The sequence below is a fragment of the Varanus komodoensis genome, unplaced genomic scaffold, assembly GCF_004798865.1.
Source record: "Varanus komodoensis strain SLA01 unplaced genomic scaffold, ASM479886v1 scaffold52, whole genome shotgun sequence".
NCBI lineage: Eukaryota > Metazoa > Chordata > Lepidosauria > Squamata > Varanidae > Varanus > Varanus komodoensis.
Genome location: NW_025336114.1, coordinates 324,051 through 343,965, shown reverse-complemented (window position 1 = coordinate 343,965; position 19,915 = coordinate 324,051). Strand labels below are relative to the sequence as shown.

Genomic DNA, 19,915 nt, shown 5'->3' with positions numbered 1-19,915 from the left:
GAGTCTGTTCATATTAATCTGCATGTCCAAAAGAAAATTATGGCAAAACTGCTATAAAATTATATCCAATCTCCCCCAGAATAATTTGAGTAACATTCTCTGTAACAAGCTCTTGCCATTTAGTGAAGGGAAAAAGACTTAAGGTACAATATTACACAAATCTAGACAGGCAAAAAGGCCCAGCCACCTGGGAATTTTAGGCTGTTTTCCCTTTTAAACTTGTATATAGTTGTGCCCTGAATTGCCATTGGGTTTAACTGTATAACAGAATTAAAGCCAGTCTGTGGGGATGTGGCCACTTTTATAGCAGCATGAACCATTTTGTGCTATTCTGACTGAGTGTATGTGGATAATGCATTGACCGAGTGAGAATAGCCATTTGTAAGTCACTTCTTTCTTTAGAGAGGTTTTCCATACTGTTTTATATAGATGCAGACATATATAGATATATTTAAGCAATATTTTTTGTGATAGCACTATGGGAAACAAAGTGGGCAAAGGCCTGTGTCCTAGGGAAACCATTGCTGAGCCTATTACTGAACTACAAATTGTGGGTGAGCACTGGCCTGCTATTGATTTCAATGGGAGTAAGGCAGAATTTCCCTGATAGGGAATATTCTGGGATATTTGCAATATATGGTATGAGGAAAGGGTACCTCCACATTCATTCATTTGATTTGTTTAGTTCTAATTTATTTATGCTAAAAATAAATAAAAGCAGGGAAGGGGGAAATCGCTCATTGGTGATATCTATGAGAGACATTGATTTCCTCAGCTACAGTGACATTGCTTTTGTTTTTGTGTATTGCCAGCTTCTGTAGATATTGGCTGCCTGTGCAGGAAGGGAAGGAAGTCACAAACCTAAACAAATCTCTCAGGACCAGCTCGTGCTTTTTGAGAGTCCTTGGGTAAGGAGCTCCCAATGGGCCTCCCTTGCAGTTTGCTTTCTCACCACCATTCTTGCCAGCTGCTATTTCTCTTCATTCTCCTTTTCATTACTGCTACCACTTGCTTGCTTGTCAGCCAAAGACCTGCACCAGTGAGCAGGTATGCAGAACAGGTATTGCTCCTCCTAGCCTCCTGCATTGCCATTGTCTAGGCCAGAGCAAGAGGCAAGAGGCAAGTGAAAAAGGAGTGGAGAAACAGCAGAGTGACCATGGGGCCCTGATAGGATGTGGGCCCTTGGCAAGTGCCCAACCATGCCTCCCTTCCATGTCAGGCCTTAATTTGCTACTAAGTACTCAGTCCAATAAACTCGTTCCAGAGCACATCTACTGAGGATTGGAATGTTAGGGTTGCACCAAACATTACAGGGAATTGCATCACTCTCTTCTCTTTTTATACATACAGCACATGAATTAGCCTGACTTTAAATATTAGAACCAAAAGCCTAGTTCAATAGACCAGCCCTCATGTCATAGTAGAATTGAGGCTATCAACAGTCAAGCATGGGCAACTTGTGGCCCTCCAAGTATTTTGGTCTACAACTCCCATCAGCTCTGGTCAATTTGATCAATGGCAAAGGAAGATAGGAGCTGCAGGGTAAAATATCTGGCAGGGCACAATTGTACCATACCTTCAATTCTACCCACCCCACTAGTAAACAGTGGGATAATCAACAGTACAATCGTGTACATGTATATGCAGATATAAGTCCCAATGAGTTCTGTGCAGCTTACTCTCAGATAAGTGAGTGTAGGAGCACTAGCTAAATGTAATAGGTAGTATTGGTATGTCCGTACATCTTTTTGCAAATCTACAAATGGTAAGGTCCGTTATATAATAAAAAATCAGTCAAGCTCTAACTTCGTACCCCAGGAAATCCTTCACACATTTGCTGCATTCAGAACCCCTGCGACTAATTAAAGCCAGAGTAATAAAACAAGCACAAGGAAAAGAATTAGCCAAAATAATCCATTTGTTTTTGCCACTGGAGTGACAGATGCTCAATTTTGGTTTTCAGTTACCAAATCACAGACCTGGTTCACAATTAACCCAGAGCATGAGTATTTGAATCTTGGGTTGTTATGTGCAAGCCTGGAAGTTATGGGAGAACCATCAATGACAAAGGAAGAGAACCATGGTTTGTTATCATGTGAACTCTAGGTTGTTATTATGTGTGAACACACAATCATGGATTGTTCAGATTTTTGATTTGTTTTTTCCTAGCTGCAAACGTAGTGAGCAAGAGTGGTTTACAAGAAAAAAAACTTTAGCACTCTACAAGCCAGTCCTACAGCACAATGAAGGCAACTGGGCTATAGGGAGGGATTATGTGGAGGAAAAGTGAATCAAACAACCCAGGAATTGAAAAAAATAACCTGTATCTAGCAGACAAATCATGGGAAAAACTGTGGTTAAGGCAACAACTCATATGCTGTGTTTGATGTTACACACAAACCCTTTCATTGTTTTTATATATTATTGAGCCATTCCTTTCTAATTGAAGTTGTCTTCAAAACCAATCATGTTCAAGATTCTTTTATTTTTTAAATAGTTATTCATAGTATTTAAAATTATATTTCTACTGTAATACTGTAAGTCAACCATAAGGAGGTTTCCAAATGGCAAATCTCTTAAGTATGGATTTTGCAAAGAAATCTTCCAACATAGGACTGAAACATTTATCTAAGCGGATTTCCCCCTAGTGCTGGCATTACACTGTAATTTGTGACATGGTACTGTTGTCACAACTGCTGTGTCCAAGAGCAGCAGATGGCTCCCATATATAACACCTTATGCTCAACTATCTAAGGTTTCAGAATCACCATAGCCATTAAAAACTGTCACCCAAATCCAGCTATCCAATTCGCTCTTGCATCCTCAATAGGATGCACATCTACATCAAAACATCCTCCTGGCAGCAAGGTGAGGCCTAGATGAGCACTCTGGATGTAAATGGGCCTCAGGATGTGCATCTACATCTACTGCATGAGTGAACAACTTGTAGGCTAAACCATCAGGAGGGCCACAGTTCTCACGAGGCCTAGTCAGTATAACCAATAGTGATGGATCATGGTAGTAGTAGGACTAAGCCTCTGGAGGACCACAAGTTCTGACCACTGGTCTACTGGGTATTTTGCATTCAGATCTTGTTTGTAATAAACCTGCTCCTGTGAATGATTTGCCTGGGTGAATGAGTGCAGCTGAATACAATTCACCAGGAACTTCTGTTTAAAAACATTGATATTTTGACATGGCTTCTTCAAGGGAGTTCCCAATGAAATGTGCCGCAAAATATCAAGCGTTTCTGAACCTCTTGAACATTTTTCAGAACTTGCCTTTATAACTTTTCAATTCTTCTACTTTTTAAAGCACCTATTTAAATTCCAATTGCTGACCATATCATTAGGATAGTCATGGCATTTAGCTGTATTGAATACTGCTGTGTGAGAGCCACTAATTAGTGTGGTGATGTTAAAAGTGTACCAGGTATAAGCTAGACTTGGGCCCATTAAGATTTTACAGCTTTGCTCTAATCCAAAGGCAATTGCACAAATTTGGAGTGTTGTCTGCAACTGCAAACAGAAGGAATATACATTTGTTTCTTGAACGGGAAGAAGACATGTTTCCTTAGCCATTGACTGCCAGGACCAGCCCAAGCCATTTTGCTGGGTGAGGCAAAAAACAAGATGGATACATCCTCCTCCAAATCCATGTTCCAAAGCTGAGTGGACAGACAGATGAGTACTGTATTTTTCGCTCTGTAAAACGCACTTTTTTCCCCCTCAAAAGTAAGGGGAAATGTCTGTGCGTCTTATAGAGCGAATGTGTGTGTGCCCGACGCCCGGGACGCCGCTGCCTGCCTGCACCACGTGGCACCACCTGGCTGGCATGCGCTCGGCGCACACTGCTCCACTCCCCCCCTCCAGCACAGGTGAGAGCTGTGCCACTCAGGGGGAGCGGTGCGGAGGAGCCGCGGGCTTTAACCCACCGGCCGCACGGAGAGACGGACTGCTCACCCCCACCACCCGGGAAGAACTGCCATGGAGGAGGAGGAGCCGCGGGCTTTAACCCGCTGGCCACACAGACAGACGGACTGCTCACCCCCACCGCCCGGGAAGACCTGCTGCCACCGTGCCGCCCGGAAGACCACCGCCGGCACGCTGCCGGCCCGGCTGCACCACACCTGGCTGGCACACGCTTGGTGCGCCCTGCTCCCCCCCCCCCCCCCCGGTGCAGGTGAGAGCTGTTAATCACAGGTCGGTGTGTGTTTTCAAAGGGCAACCCGTCTTTTAATGAAGCCCACAGGGAAGTGATGGGGAATGTACCTGTGATTATCAGGAAGCTTTCCATGGATCCCTCCTCTAAAAACTAGGTGCGTCTTATGGTCAGGTGTGTCTCATAGAGTGAAAAATACAGTATGTCTTCAACACTGATGACAGAACACCTGGAAGGACAACTTACAGTGAACAGAGCAGGCGCAAGAATACCCAGTGATCTCTTCCAATACTTCCTGCTACCCCCAGCAGCTGCTAACTTAGGCAGCTGTTTCATTAATGGTATGGTTGGCCCTGTAGTCTGCCATGAAATTTAGAAATTACATTTGATGTGTCACAAATTAAAATGGTAATTTATTACCCTATACTTTTTCAAAAGCATACAAGCATACAAAAGCATACACATCCCGATGTGAAGTATACTTTGCTACTCACTGTGGCTGAAGAAATTCCATTTATAGCCAGAGGAAACAGAGGAAATGTATAGACAGGATGCAAGGCCATGGGAGTGGGAGAGATGACTGGAAAGCTGAAGGGGCTATTCAGACCTCTCCTATGAATTTTAATTACTAAAGAAATGTTAAGACAAAGTAGGGACATACCCTCAAGGCTACACTTTCTTTCCACAATCAGATTACATTCTAATTTTGCAGCACTAAGTCTCACTGAAGTGACCATATATTTAAGATTCAAATTTGTTTTTTTCCATATGATAAATAATACATTACACTACAACTTTTTACCACAAAATAGCCCCTTCTGAGTATATTGCAAGTATATCTGCCAAGTAGCATTTGAATGGTACACTATTTAACTTTTCTATATACCCATCCTGTTAGCTAGGTGTTCTGTTCTTAGGACTTCTCTTCTGAATGCATACTCTTCATGTCTAACATGGCCTCTCCCATCCACTTTGACATGCTATGGCTCCCCTTTAACAGAACAATGTACACAAACCGAGTAACAGAATTTGACTTTAGGCCACCACTGTTAATATCCTACAACACAAAAATGACTGGATATGATACTTGAAAATTAAACAGATAGAAATGTGATGGTTTTAAAATTTAATGCCAAGATTTTTCAAGGACTTGATTTGATAAATATTTGCCATGAATGATTGTGTGCATGTTAGCAAAAAGAACATTTACTGAATTACAGTTCTTGTTCTGTTGACTCTTCCTAGTGTAAATTATGTTCATAATAAGACTCTTAGAGAAAATCTTACATAACAAGTGCTCAGCCTTTCACCATTAGGTCTTCTGTACCTTCACTAGCAACATAGCTGGGCGAATTTTAATATGAGCAGGATTTCAAACACCTTCAATACTGTAATATGACAAGCTAGTACTGCCATTTCTAAACAATTACTAAAGGTACATAATTCCAGATGTCAAAAGATTGGCTGTCATCAGTTTATAGCTAAGTTTAATCATGATCACAGCATACATACTGAGCATCCAGAGCCATCCCTGCATAATCTTGCATAAACCAAAAAACATATTATTTAGTTTCCACAATGCTTGATTAAAACAGAAAACGGCAATTGTTGACTTCAGCAGAGAAACCAACAATGGACCTATGCATGTTTTCATAGGATGAAACCATAAAGAATAACAGGATCTGGTCACTCATTTCCTAGTAGCCAGCAACAGTATTAAAATGTCAGCATAATTACCACCAACATTTTGCCAAAAGTGAGTTAGGATAGCCAACCTTTGTTTCTGTCTGAAGCTTGCTGAAACAAAGAATGCTATTTGGTTGACTGCCTTGAAACCTCTTTTAAAATACATTCACATAGTATTGATTCTATTTTAGCCATACACCCCCCATTTCCCTGCTGAAATAAGACCACTTGCAAAGATAAAGGATTTCATTTTAAATCCACATGCTTAAGAAAGGCCCAAATGCAGAAAAATTCAAGGCAAATTAATTCCAAATAATTCTCACTTACCGCTCTGCTAAAGGGGTGTGCACACAAATGCATGATTTTAAAGTACAGATTCTATCTGTTTTATGCCTTGCAATAGCAGGCCAGTTATTACACTAGGGGATCAACCAGAGGAAAATAATTCTACACTCGGCAACATTTTCTACATCATCAATATTTTAGAATGGAAACACAGTTCAAACAAAATTTGTTTTTGAGTGTCACCTGCTAGAGGCAAAATTATGGCTAATGGAAAGAAGCAATCCCATTGCTAGTAGGGCACAGTTTAGACATTTGCTATGTGATGACAGAGAAAAGGTCATTAATTGCCTCAAAGTGTTCTGTGGTGTGCCTATGTGTAAGTAATGTTTTTGGTTTTTAGACTGTAATGTTGTCCTTTGGGGAATAGGAAATTTAATATAATGGGAAAAACACAAAATAAATAAAAATATATATTTAAACCAGAACTGATGTGGAATTTATGGAATTCTTAGAAGTCATGACATTTAACATGTTTTATAGTACAGTCCTATACAGTCTCCTCAGAAAAAAAATCCATGAGTTCAGTGGTTATAAGATTGCAGTCATAATTAAACTAATGGTTTACCTAGCTAAGGAGTCAGAACTTGGACGATCTTACAAATAAGCATATTTTCAGTCTTTACAGCAAACTTTCAAAATATCTGAAAACCTATATTAGTGAGACATAATGTGACTCACAAGCCAAAGTTTAAGCAGTTATATATGAGCCCAATTAGCTCCACAGCCCTTAATACAGGGTCCAGAATCTCAGGCCCAGAAGCCAATTCCAATACTGCTCAGGGGCATATTCTAGCCCTTCTCTGACCACCAACCTGAAAATTGTGCACCCTGGCCCTAGTCTTAAAGGCGAGATACCTCTAATAAGGCTTGGTTAATAGCAAGTAATGAATTAAAATATGCTGTTATTTCCAGATCTGCCCACTTGTCTATTCAACAATAGCATAAGACTCCTCCAGAGCTTCTCTGAAATGGAATTCAGGCCTTGGGCTGAAAGAAATTCAACAGCCCTGGCTCAAGGTATTCTAAGCGTTCCTAAAAGAATTTCTGGGAAGCAAGAACAACTCTATTCCCTGGCAAAATATAGAACATAGCTCAGGTGGGCTTCAGCATGAACCAAAAAAAGTCAGGGGTACAGAGTTACTTGGAGCAGGATAAAGTTCTGATCTATATTCTGGTTCCATAGCATCACAGGTCTGGCTGAAAGTGAGAAGCTGGAAAAGAAAGGGTAAATGATGCACTGAGAAATGAACGATTTGAATAGATCTGCACTAGGTTATCTAAGAGTACAGTTGCTTCATCACATTTTTAAAAGCATTGCTTTAAAACATGGTCATGGTGGTATTAGCAGCTGCTGAATCAGAAAGCAATGAAATCCCTGGATACTTCTCACATACTGCTGTTCCTGAGCTTGAGTAACTCATCCCCATGCAAAAAGATGCAGATACCAAATAATATACAATACAAAATATAGGTCAATGACATTTATTTAGAGCACTAGGTAATCCACATATCACAAACCCTTCCATTTCATTTCTTTTCACTGGTCCTTTTCTACAGCAAATACATCAAACCTACTATATAATAAAACTATTTACATTTCCAAGACTGGGCCATATATAACCCTTTTAACTGCTATTCACATACAGTACTTGACCAACGGCACAATACATTATTTTAATATCTAAAAAATGACAACCCTGTATTCTAATTTGTCCTATGAAAAGTGAAAACGTAGAAATAAATTTACAATTATCTCCTCAGATTTTTTTACAACATGCTAAATCTAGTGTGCTTAGTGTGGAATTTACAAAACCAGATAATTTAACAAATAACCTGATTTTTTCCATCATTAAGTCTTTAGGAAAAAAAACCTTTTGTATTTATTGGTAACAGGATAATAAAATGAATTACTATACAGCATTTTAGGATTTCTTTTGTTTTTATATATAGCAAAAAATCACAGCTCAGAACTGCTATTGATGAAATTCACACATTTACAAGCCTTGCATATATACTCAGTAATTCATTTGGATTTTCTTCTTTTTGTCTGCATAGCACTGGCATTTGTTTCTGTGGAAAGACAAGCAATTTGGAAAGATTATTTGTGAATCATTCAAGAACAAAATAGCGGAGAAAGGAAGAAAAACATGATATATGAAGCATTCTATTTTTTCCTCTGAACATTTGTTCAAATAGTCTACTATGTGAACCAGCAACCAGAAATCTCACAGTTCAAGCAAGCCTTATAAAATAACAAAGCAAAGCAAAGCAAACCAAACCCAAACCAGTTGTAGTAGCTCAGTGTGCAATGGGTAAATTATGAATGAAACTGAAATACTGAGTAATTAACAACACAACCCTATGTATGCTTATTTGGACTTAAGAGCCATTGTGTTTAAAACTTCCAGGTAAATGTGCTTTGGACCGCACCATCAATAACTGGTTCTTTACCTTCTTGGATGATACTTCTGCACTTTTATATAAAACATTTTGGTTTTGCTACTGCTACTGCTGCTGCTGCTAGCAGCAAGATGCCTCTCATGTTGGGCAGAATATCCATGTATATGACCTCTGGATCCCACAGGGTGACTTCTGGAAGATCCCACAGAGTTCCTCTTGGTGGGGGCCAGGGCACCCCATGGAATATAATGCTCAAATGCAAAACTTGCCAGTATAAGAATTAATTTAAAAGAGAAAAGAAAAAGGGGACCACCCCTGTGTGATGGGAAGCCTAATCTCATCTTGGTGATCTTATTGTCTGCAGGGAAGGGCAGACTACAGTTTACCACATGGAACTCCATGAGATCCCTTGTAAATTGAGCCTGCTCTTAACTGCATTGGCTTACCCTTGCTTCTGTTTCTTGATCTCACTACTGTGATGCAACACAAGGGCTGGCTTTTATAAACTGATGGTTGCAGGCAAGCCTGAGAAGTAAAACTGAATCAGTTCAGTCTGCAAAATCAATTTTGCAAATGGAATTATAAGCATTCATCTTCTGCATTTCATATTCAGAGGGAAACTCTTTTTTAATCCTTTACATCAGGAATGAGCAAGCTTTTTGGCTCCAAGGGCCAGATGCAATGCCTGCTGGCTGGCTACACCCCACACATCCACTTCCTCTCATTCACCCACATCTCAATGGACAGGGACAGGAAGGTGTCAAACTCCACTCCTTACCCAACTGAGATAGGATTGCTGGTGGCTGAGGGAGTGGTATGTTCAAGCTTCTCTCAATCCCCTCTGCTGTTTCAACAGCAGTTTAAGCATCACAAGCATTGCTGGGAGATAGGAGATTTAACTTCCCCAGCAGGCAACCAGCAATTTCAGATCTGTCAAGATCACTGTATGATGATGCAGGGAAAGTTAAGCCTTTGCCACACCAAAGCAATCCCAGTTGGGATCTTTTTCTCTGTTGCCATTAGCAGTGGAAAAACAAATCCCAGCTGCATCAGGACTGCTGGGGATAGAAGGAAAGCCAAGCCTCCTCCATCATCCAAATCCAATCAGGATTGTTGGGCTGCCATTGCTATGAGAAGCAACGGACAGGTGATTTTTCTGGAGCTGGATCTCCCTGGGGCTGGCAGGTCCCACAGACAGCAGCAAAGGGCTGCATAAAGTCTATGGGTTGCCCACCCCTGCTTCAAATACTTGTCTGTCAGACATTCCTAAATTACTTGTCAAGCTATTTTCTTCATTTGCAAGTCTTGCATGTAGCATTGTAGAAAAATCTACAGCTGAAAAGAGAAAACCATCACAGATGATGCGACCCAGATGATGTGACTGTTCCATGTAACTCTGTGATAAAGCATCACACTAAATTTAACTTCAAAGGCAAGCAGAGTCGGTGCAATTTGTATGCAAAAGCAGCTTCTTTGCTGCGTAGACTGTCTCCTACCTTTTGCAGTGCTGGATGCTGATGCTGGCCTGGAGGACCTCTTGCGTTGACCATTCTCTATAGTTTCCTGCACTGCTGAAGACTCCTCTGTTCGTGAATTTCTTCTACTTGGAGTTTTAGACTTCTCACAACTCTCCTTTGGCTCATTACTGATAAAAGTAAGATGTTAACAGCTATGTGTTTACACATGATACAGGCCAGAAGAAAATATTGATAGCTTTGGCCACATAATATGAGCACTAAATTCTTTTACTTCATGTGTTTATAGAAATTTTAGCAGGTGAACATTTAAGTAACCAAGGACAGAGCTATTCTATTAATAAACACACTGGGTCAGTCCTTCAAGGGAATGAGGCAGATAAGATGAACGCCTGGAACACTGCATTCTCTTTAGGCTGAAGGTCTGACAAGTACAATTATTTTTAAGCAAAACACTCTTGTTCCAGGAAAGCCAGGCTGAACTCACCTCCAATCTTCTAGAAATCATGCATGAAAGAAGGGAAATAGTCCTTGGTTCCCGATATTTAGTTCTAGTCTGGGGGAGTACCATAGGTGACGGAGAGGTAAGACTTTGGTTTGTTAAGCCCCTTAAGACACAGTTCTTATACTGGTTTATGACCAAGGGGAAACAGTCTTACTTTTATATGAACCATAACTTATGCCAATAACTGAAATAACTCCAAGGTGCAAAATATCATTTAGATATAATTCCATTTATCTCAAGATCTGCCCTTCAGTTACTGTTTTCTCTATTTTAGGCAGATTGCTAGAAGGAAAAAGGGTTTCATGAAGGATCACCTCAAATACAGCAATATGCACATTTCCACACAAATTCTTTCCTGACATTTTAAAAGTCATTACTTACGTTAAGCCAGAAATAATGGCAGAATTTGCTTCCAGTTCTGAAAGACACAAAGAGAGAAAATTCAGTGCCTCTAACTTACTGTTCAAAGAAATCATCAATATCTTCCAAGCAGATATAAGTAGAATGGTGATGCATTATAGGAATTTTGATGTAACAAAATGGAGGCCAGTTTTAACTCTAACAGGTCTGCTATACTCAATTCACAATCTTTCTACATCTGTTCCCATAACTGGTTGGAAGTTCAGTGAAGATCAGATGAACTGCAACTTTGCCTACTTTTACACCAAGTATGTTTAAGATGTTTACCTTTTTCAGGGAAAAATCACATTCCAAGAAATTCTGATTTCCCACATTTTCATGTACAAAGGGGATATATTCATTAACTTTGGATCCCATCTAAAACTGATCACACTCAGTTCAGAGTGCTTTAGAGCTGGTCAGAAGGAAGTTAAGTCTTGAATCAGGCTGTTTCTGAAGATTTTCAAAAAGTTGGACATAGTTTAAAATAGATACATTTCCTACTCTCAGCTCTCCGTAAAAGGAAAGTATGAGGAAAGGGTGCAGTTTTCTGCCTGACAGTTCCAGCTTCCCGCAAGGGAATGAAGTTATCGGGGCTCTCTCCAGTGATGCTTTATTCTCTACTGAGCAGGAATACTGAAAAGGTGTATCGTTAAGTAGTCATGGAGATATGTGATCTAAACCTTTGAGTAAGTCTTAAACAATACTTCCCTAAGAAACTTTCCAACCTGGATTATTCTTTCTAAAGTCCTTAGTTAGTTAATTAATTTTAAATCCCAGTGTTTTAACTTTTTCAGGGAACTCAAGGTGCCATACTTAATCCCCCTCCTCCTCTTGATTTTATCCTCACAATGACAACCCTGGAGCATGGTTAGGCTGAGAGTCTGACTGTCACCCAGTGAGCTCTATGACTGAGCAGGGACTAGAACCTGGAACTCGCAGTTCTCCAATCCAACACACTAACCACTACATCACAGTGGGTCTCCTTACTCTAAAAATCCAGTCCTTTGCATTCCACTTTTTAATGAAATCTTGCTCTTTGTGTTTTTTCAAGTGTTCCCACATTCTGGTCCTTGCACCTGCATTTGATTTTAATTTCAAGTGTTGTGGTTGTTGTTTTAGAACTCTTTCAGTCTGTGAGTAATTCATAAAGAAAGATGCAAAAATGTGGCAAAATTTATGTTGCACCAAAGCAGTTTCTTGGAGAAGAGGTAGGAGCAGGAGTGGCAAGGTCATTCTCACCACAACTTTCCAAAAATTTTGCCAGCCTCCAAATCAACTTAAAAGTACCTATAACACAATGCTACCTTTATTGATCTGTCTGAAATATGACAGGCTTTATCCCTTCCAAAGAGGCTAATGTGCCTACAAGTGTCCTCAAATTATAATCTAAGATGCAGCAATGTTTTAATTTCTCATTACAGTCAGTGGGGAAGCATATTTGGGTTTTCCTAACTAAGGTTGAAGTGGATTAAGGCAAATTGTCTTCCTATCCTAAGCATTTCTTTTTTCTGTGAATACCCCTAATGTGTAAATGGGGCCTGCAGCTTTGCTCTGCCTAAGCATCCAGCAATAAGTATTATGATCAGTGTTGTTCTTATTGTTAGATATAGCTGGTTTTGCTATGAAGCCTGACTAATTGGTGGGGGACCCACTGTCCAGCCACATAAACTTCTGTCCTCCAGACCATGCTCTGAAAAATAGGGTGCCCATGCGACAGAATTCAGCAGGGATAGCCAATTTATTTAAAGCACATTTTTATACTTTCTAAGAAAAATCCTCTGACCCTATCTCACTATTCTCTAAACTTATTTAAAAAATAATCCTTTCACAAACATATCCCAAAACTACATGCACCTGCAGTTACCAAAGTACACTTTCTATCCTTGGAAGAAATTCAAGCAATAGAGCCTGCCCTCCAAAGAAATGTTTATTAAACATTCTTCAGTGTAATATGACAACAAAGAGCTGTCCTCTTCCCAGTATCACTTAAAATAATTTTGCAGATATGTGAAATAAAAGGAATTCTATGCATGCATTAATTCTCTTAGGAAATATTTCAGCATTATCAAAACTAAAGTAAAATGTACCTGTTCTTTGAATGGTACTTTCAGGAGTTGCAACTAATATCTGACTTGAAGATGCTAAAACAAGATAAATCAGAAGTTACCAATGCACCTTTTTGTCTTAAGAAAAGAAAAAGCCACATATAAAATAGGCTAAGACTAAGCACTAATGCTATTTTATTAGCAAAACACTAAAGAAAACAGACTGTTTCCCATTATATTATAAGGTATGGATGTTGTAATTGTGGAAAATAATGTTGAAAACATTGAAGGGAAAACTGATTTATGTCCCAAGTTATGATATAAGTCAAGTGCGCTCTACATAGGGTTGCCCTTGAAGACAGTCTGGAAACTTCAGATGGTGCAAAATAGAGCAGCCAGGTTACTGATGGAGACTGGGCATTATTCTCATATAACCCCAGTCCTCTATCAGCTTCACAGGCTCCCCATCAAAGTCTGGGCTCAATTCAAGGTACTGGTAATCACCTATAAAGCCCTTAATGGTTTGGGACCTGGATACCTAAAGGAACACCTGCTTCCATATTTGCCCTCCCGCCCCTTGAGATCGGCAGCAGAGGCCCTCCTTCGGGAGCCCTCCGTGAGAGACATCAGGAGGCAAAGTACCCGGAGGAGGGCTTTCTCTGCGGTGGCGCCCCATCTGTGGAATGCGCTCCCCAGAGAGGTTCGTCTGGCGCCGTCGTTATTTGTTTTTCGGCGCCAGGCTAAGACCTTTTTATTTAAACAATGTTTTAACAACGATTAATAATATCTGTGCAGCCAGGGTGTTTCTGGGTTTTAATTGTATTTGTATTATGTTTATTTATTTATGTGAGCTGTCCCGAGGCTATAAGAGATGAGACGGCATACAAAAATTCTAAATAAATACAGAAAATCTTTTGAACAGTTAAAAAGGATCCATTTTTTTAAAATCCAGGCCTTCTTAGCATAAAATAATGATAACTAAAACTAGAGTATAAACATGGATGTCCTGAAAAGCCAGTTATATGTATAAATTGCATTTAGACCCACTGAAGACAAAAGAAAATTAACACAAAGGTTAACAGCAGACTTTGATTTTTACAAATATCATAGTTAAATTATGTTTTAAAGTTATCTGAGGGTTGTCTAACCATCAAACCCTATCACCTAAGTTTGCATGGCAGAACCACTCATAGTGCCAGGCAGCTGCAGGCACCATGAGAAAATGGCACCTGGCCTGATGTGACAGCCTCCATGGATATGAAATCACAGAAGGCTGTTACCTTGTGTGAACAAGCTATAGAACAAACTACACTTTAGCAGAAAAAAAATTCTCAGGCTAACTTCCTGATAAATAGCCATAAGCATATTCTCAGATTTGCTCTAGGACTAAATACCTGGGAATGTTCCGTATCTGAAAGACTAGAAAGGACTTTTCCCAATATCATGCCAATGGTGTTGCTTGCTTAATAATCCAGTCAAACACCATTGTACTACTACTTAGGGTTGTGATGAACCCTAGAGGAATCCATCCCTCTAGCATTCACAGACTTTCTCTCAAGCTTGGCTGGTCTTGCAAAGTGAGCTGAGCTGAGAGGAAGTCTGAACACTTGTGAAATGAAGGCTGCACAGCTGGAAACCTCCTTCAACGTCAGGTGCACCAGCACAAAGGCTACTGTGGCTGGTGCAGAAGAGGGAGGCTGCTAGTTGTCACACAGAGCTCTGTTCCTGGCAAGGCTCGCATGACCAACCTCCTTCTGCATCAGCCCAAACAGCTGCTGTATGTGGCATGGAGCATCCCTCTTCTGTACTGTGTGTAGCACCTATTTGGGCAGCTGCTCCTGATGTGAAAGGAGGCTGGTCATGGCCCTGCATGACCACTAGCTGGTTCCCTCTTCTGCCACCATTTGGGTAACTCAGGTGTCCTGGAAGAGAAATGCTGCTTGCACAGTGGATGGGGTTCAATTCCTGGCAAGCTCCCTGTTGCGTGCACTCACCAGAAATTCAGATTCAGGGCTGCTGCAAAGCAGACTGGAGCCCAGTGAGCCAATTCCAGGGGAATCCAAACAGATTCCTCAGAGATCCCCACTGTTATTATCACTAATATTACTACCTCTGATACTTTATCAGAGACATTTGCAAAGGACTGAAATACTATTAAAACAGTGTGCTTAAAAAGATTGTTACACTTAGGTCTGCTTTAACAATAACCCAGTATGTGGGTTGGTATTGAATCATGGGCCGTCATTACATGTAAACTCTGCACCACAGTTTAACAATGGATTGTTAACCATGAATAACTCAGGAAGAGCACCCATAGTTTATTGTTGGGTTACAAAAGTTTGTGGTTAACAACTCATAATTAAGCCAGAGTGCAGAATTTACACATAACAATCCGCAATTGAACAACAGTCCATGATTTAACTCATACTTAGGGTTGCTGTTACATGTGAACCAGGTCAATATTAAAAAGAAAGTATTCAATAACGGATCTCCTGCACAGCACACCATTTTCCCCAAAGTTTTCAACTGTACCATATCAGGCCTCAAACACACCCATTGTGCCCCACAACTCTAATTCATACTCCTTAGAGACAGAATGTTGCACATGCTGCAGATGCATTTCTGGAAGGAAACATGAATATCACCAAGTATTCAAAGTAGTACATACCCATGTTCTGTGGTAATTCATTGTGGGCTTCAGCTTTCTCATCCTCTGCTCCAATCCCAACTTGCTCTGCTGGTAAACAACCAGGGTTACCATTAGTATTTGGAATTGAAGATAGGATGTCAGAGATCACAGGAGTAGTTACCACTGAGTGTACATTGGTGGAAGGCGTGCTCCCTGGTAAACTTAGAGGTATAGAGGCAGAAACAGTAGCAGTAGTGCTAGGACTTAAATGGGCAGTTCCAGAAGTGCTTTGTTTCAAGAGAGAGGGGGCTGGAGATGCCACAGCACTGTCTTCGAGTTCTACAGGTAACTGCTCAATTTCCAGACTGTTAGGGATTGAAATATCTTGTTCCTGACCTTCTAATTCTCCCTCCACAATATACTGTTCTTCCCCTTTCTCAAGGGAATCTGTTACTTTCTTGCATGCTTTTGTCAGCAAAAACTGACCAATTCTGTCCACCTTCCCCTTTCCCTTAGTAGAGGAAACTGGACTTCTTCTGTTGATGGAAGATCCAGGGCTATGCGGACAAGGTGGAGAAACCACAGCTCCAGGCTGTGAGGCTGCTTCAGTGGATGGATCAACAGACACACAAGTCTGAGAATTTATCTCCTCTGAATTAAAATCTTTGACTTGCTGAATGGAAGGATGCGAAGAAGTGCTTGAAGGAGCTGTTGATGAGAGAGAAGGAAGCTGAATAGGAGTTGCTGGAGAATTAATAATGAGTGACCGGCTTGATGGCATACTGGAGACAGAAGTATTAGAAGACGAGCAAGAAGGCCCCGATGAGAACTTTATATTCTGGGGTAAATGCAAAGAACCAACAACTGCAACAGACTGTGGTATTAGATTGGAGCTAGAAGTCATTGGGGTTGCAGGGATTGTACTTGGCTGAGATCCTTTCATAACCTGAATTATTGAGGATGAATTTATAAAAACTGGAGTAATGAACTGAGGTCGTGCATTAGACTGAACTGCTGTCTGTCCTTCAGAAGTTATAACTTTATTACCCACATTAGGCATTGTGACAACAGTAGGCATTAAGGTAGGCTGTAAATGAGAGGGCAATGATGCTGATGTGTTAGATGATGATGTAATGGGGTTGGAAGTTACAAATACAGTTATCTGATTAGGTGGGAGTGATGTTGAAATAGAAGAGCTAACAGGTCTCTGTATGACTGGAGATATGCTCTGAGAAACATTGGAATTTATGTCTCCTGGATCTTGTTGCACTTGAGAGGCTTCAATATTTGAAGGCAAACCTAGAGTACAAATAGGGTCTTTGCTAGGAGGAGGATCTTGCTGGGAAGGAGGAATGGCAGAAATCTTTTTAAATTCATCTGCACACGTCACTGTTGGAGGCACTTCAAGACCAGGGACACCAGATGGTTTGATGGTAACATTAGGAGCTCCAGAATTGTCAAGAAGCTGACTTAAGGATGTTGGTGCTTCCCGCATAGCTGGAGAAATAACACTGTTATTTTCTTCCAGACTGAGAAGTTTGCTGGATTCTGTAGAAGGGACATCTCTTTTCTGTTGCTCTTCATGAACCATTACTTTGGCATCTTGGCCAGGACCACCTTTTAACTCAATGTTGTGATGATCTTTATTCACTGGGACAAGCTGCATATTTTGGCATGCACTGTCTTGAGAGACATTGAAGCTTTCTTTGTTATCCTCAGGAATTCCAGTCATAATACCAGACATGGGGATTGCAGAGTTCTGAGCAGTAAGCATACCATTATTTTGAAAACTTCCAGGTATAGGTGTTTGCAAAGAAGGTGGACCAACCATCATATTTCTCTGTAAGTCCATGTTCTGCATGAGTGCTGGACTCTGCTGTGATGTCAAAGCTAGCTTTGCTGCTTTTGAGTTTTGTCTCCCAGGGCTTGGTGTGGTTTTTCTACTGGATCCAGGACTGGACCTTCTACTGTTACTTGGACTAGCACGCTTTGCCCCACTAGCATTAGTTTGCTTTCCAGAATTAATAGTCATAGGGTCCAATTTATGTATTTGTGGGGAAGCAAAGCTTGACTGGCTGTTCATTGTGAGACTGGACGGTGCTTGCCCAATGGCCTTCAAAGTGGTTGGATTAAGACCCTGCTGATCAAATCCTCTATTAAGACTAGGCCTAGGAGGCAAAGGAATATTAATTTGAGGAGGAAAGAGACCTGCAATTGAAGCATTCAGTCTTTCTGGAGATAAACTGATTTCTGATGGCTCTGTGCTTGGTGGACGATTATTAGGAGTTTGAGGATAGTATGGTCTTGGACTTGCCCTGTTGGGTGTTTTAGGTCTGGATGTCTGTGATGTGGTAGCAACATTTTGAAAGTGGTGTGGATGAGAGCCAGGAAGGGAATTAGACTGCTGCTGCGGGCTTGCACCCTGGGGAGCTGACATTGGAGAAGGTCCAGGCTTTGGCCCTGCCATCATTAGCTGGTTTTGTGAAACTATTAAATGAGATGGTATGTTATTTTGAGGCCCTGATGCTGGAGGAACTTCAGCCCCATTTCCTTCTGAAACAGAGGGCACTGAAGAAGCTTCTCTCAAGGGAGAGCTATTAGGGTTCTGTGCATTATCTGTATATACCATCTTCCGCACACTGTTCACCAGAGCTGAATTGTTTGGCATTGGAATTCTTTGCTTATCAGGAGATGGAGGTACCGAACCAGGACCTTGCAGACTAACCATCAATGACATGTTGCCCCCTTGTTGCATTGGCATTCTTTGAGTCTCTACATTCAGAGGACCCCTAGGCTGATGGACACCTTGGGAAATAGGAAGCCTGACAGATTTAGGATCCTGTTGCATCATAAGCATCATCATCATTTGTTGCTGTTGGGTTGGTGTCTGCTGAGATGTGGGTTGTGGTGGTGGTGGTGGTGGCGGCGGCGGCGGCAGCGGCGGTGGTGGTGGCTGCTGTTGCTGTTGCTGTTGTTGTTGTTGCTGCTGCTGCTGCTGTTGCTGTTGCTGCTGCTGCCCATGTTGCAAAAGCTGAGGTGGTATTTGAAGTGATCTTTGTTCCATTGGCTGAGCTGGGTAACCTACAAAGACAAGCATTTCTTGATTACAAATATGCAATCTTTCACAAAAATGGGCTTCCTTATAAGAGACTGTAAGAACCTTTTTTTAACAGGGATCATGAGATGAGGCAGAGAGGTAGAACCAAGACTTTATTTATTTATTTATTAAAATTGTATGCTGCCTATTGTGTCACAGCACCTTTGGGTGGCTCACGATCATAAGATAAATAAACCACAATAAAATAACAATTAAAAATACAATATGAATAAAAAAGATAAAAATACAAAACTAAGGTTTAGTGGTGTCAACTACTAAAAAGCTTTTTTAAAAGTACAGGCCTATTCATTTTATATCAGTCCCATGTGGAAAGATAAGTGTTAAAAGCCGCCCAGAGGCTTCGGCGAATGGGGCGGCATAAAAATGTTTAAATAAACAAATAAATAAGAACAGGATGCAGAGCACTAGGTATCAGTGAAGAAGCAGGACCAACTTTGTATTAGAGCTGGTGTTATTTAAATTATTTGGAGCAAGAGGTAAACAGTAGAATAAACCACATTTGCAGATGATACTAGAGTTGTTTAGGATGGAAAAATTCCCAAGTAGACTGAGGCAAACTCCAAAATAATCTCTCCAATGTAGATGAATGGGTAACAAAACAGCAAATGAGGCTTTATTAAAAGAAAAATGGTAATCAGCCTATTCTGAAAGAGTTTGCATTCTCCCTGAAAAAGCAGCATAGTCATTTGAGGCTTCTGCTGGAACTATCACTGCCTCTGGATGCCCAGGTGGCCTCACAGGTACAGAGTGCCTTCTAGAAGCTTTGGCTGGTGGCCCAGCTATGCCACTATCTGGCCTGAAATAACATAGTTTGAGTAATCTATGCTCTAAGAAGCCTGCAGCTTAATTGCTGCACCTAAAGTGAGGTTTCCTCAATTCTCAGAAACTGCAGCTTGTGCAAAATTCAGCCGTCAAATTGATAATCAAGACCAGAAGGTCTGAGCGTAAAACACCGATTCCATTGGCTGCCATTCCATTTGCACTGTCTACCTTTTATTTCCAAGCCCTATTCAAGATGCAGATTTTAATTTATGAAACCTCATTAGCTTGTGACTACAGTATCTAATCTCTCTTGCTATTAACCTATTCATACCTTACAATTTCTGAGGCCCTGCTTAGAATGTCTACCACAAGAGAGGATGGCAACAA

The 19,915-nt window shown here is 40.8% G+C and overlaps 1 protein-coding gene across 3 annotated transcripts in view; it reads right to left on the bottom strand.

Annotated features, from left to right (window-relative positions):
- Positions 1-7,658: 7,658 nt before the first annotated feature.
- NCOA6 (nuclear receptor coactivator 6) overlaps positions 7,659-19,915 on the bottom strand; it is a 50,374-nt gene continuing 38,117 nt past the window's right edge. For 2 of the 3 annotated variants that reach the window (XM_044447456.1, XM_044447457.1), the window contains exons 13-17: positions 15,688-18,729; positions 13,062-13,115; positions 10,954-10,990; positions 10,089-10,237; positions 7,659-8,262 (exon numbers count right to left, since the gene is read on the bottom strand). In XM_044447456.1, the coding sequence (XP_044303391.1) occupies positions 8,216-8,262; positions 10,089-10,237; positions 10,954-10,990; positions 13,062-13,115; positions 15,688-18,729 (3,329 nt within the window). In that variant the 3' untranslated portion in view covers positions 7,659-8,215. Of the gene's footprint in view, positions 8,263-9,038; positions 9,118-10,088; positions 10,238-10,953; positions 10,991-13,061; positions 13,116-15,687; positions 18,730-19,915 lie in introns of all 3 variants that reach the window. The other variant, XR_006416427.1, reaches the window with a different exon arrangement.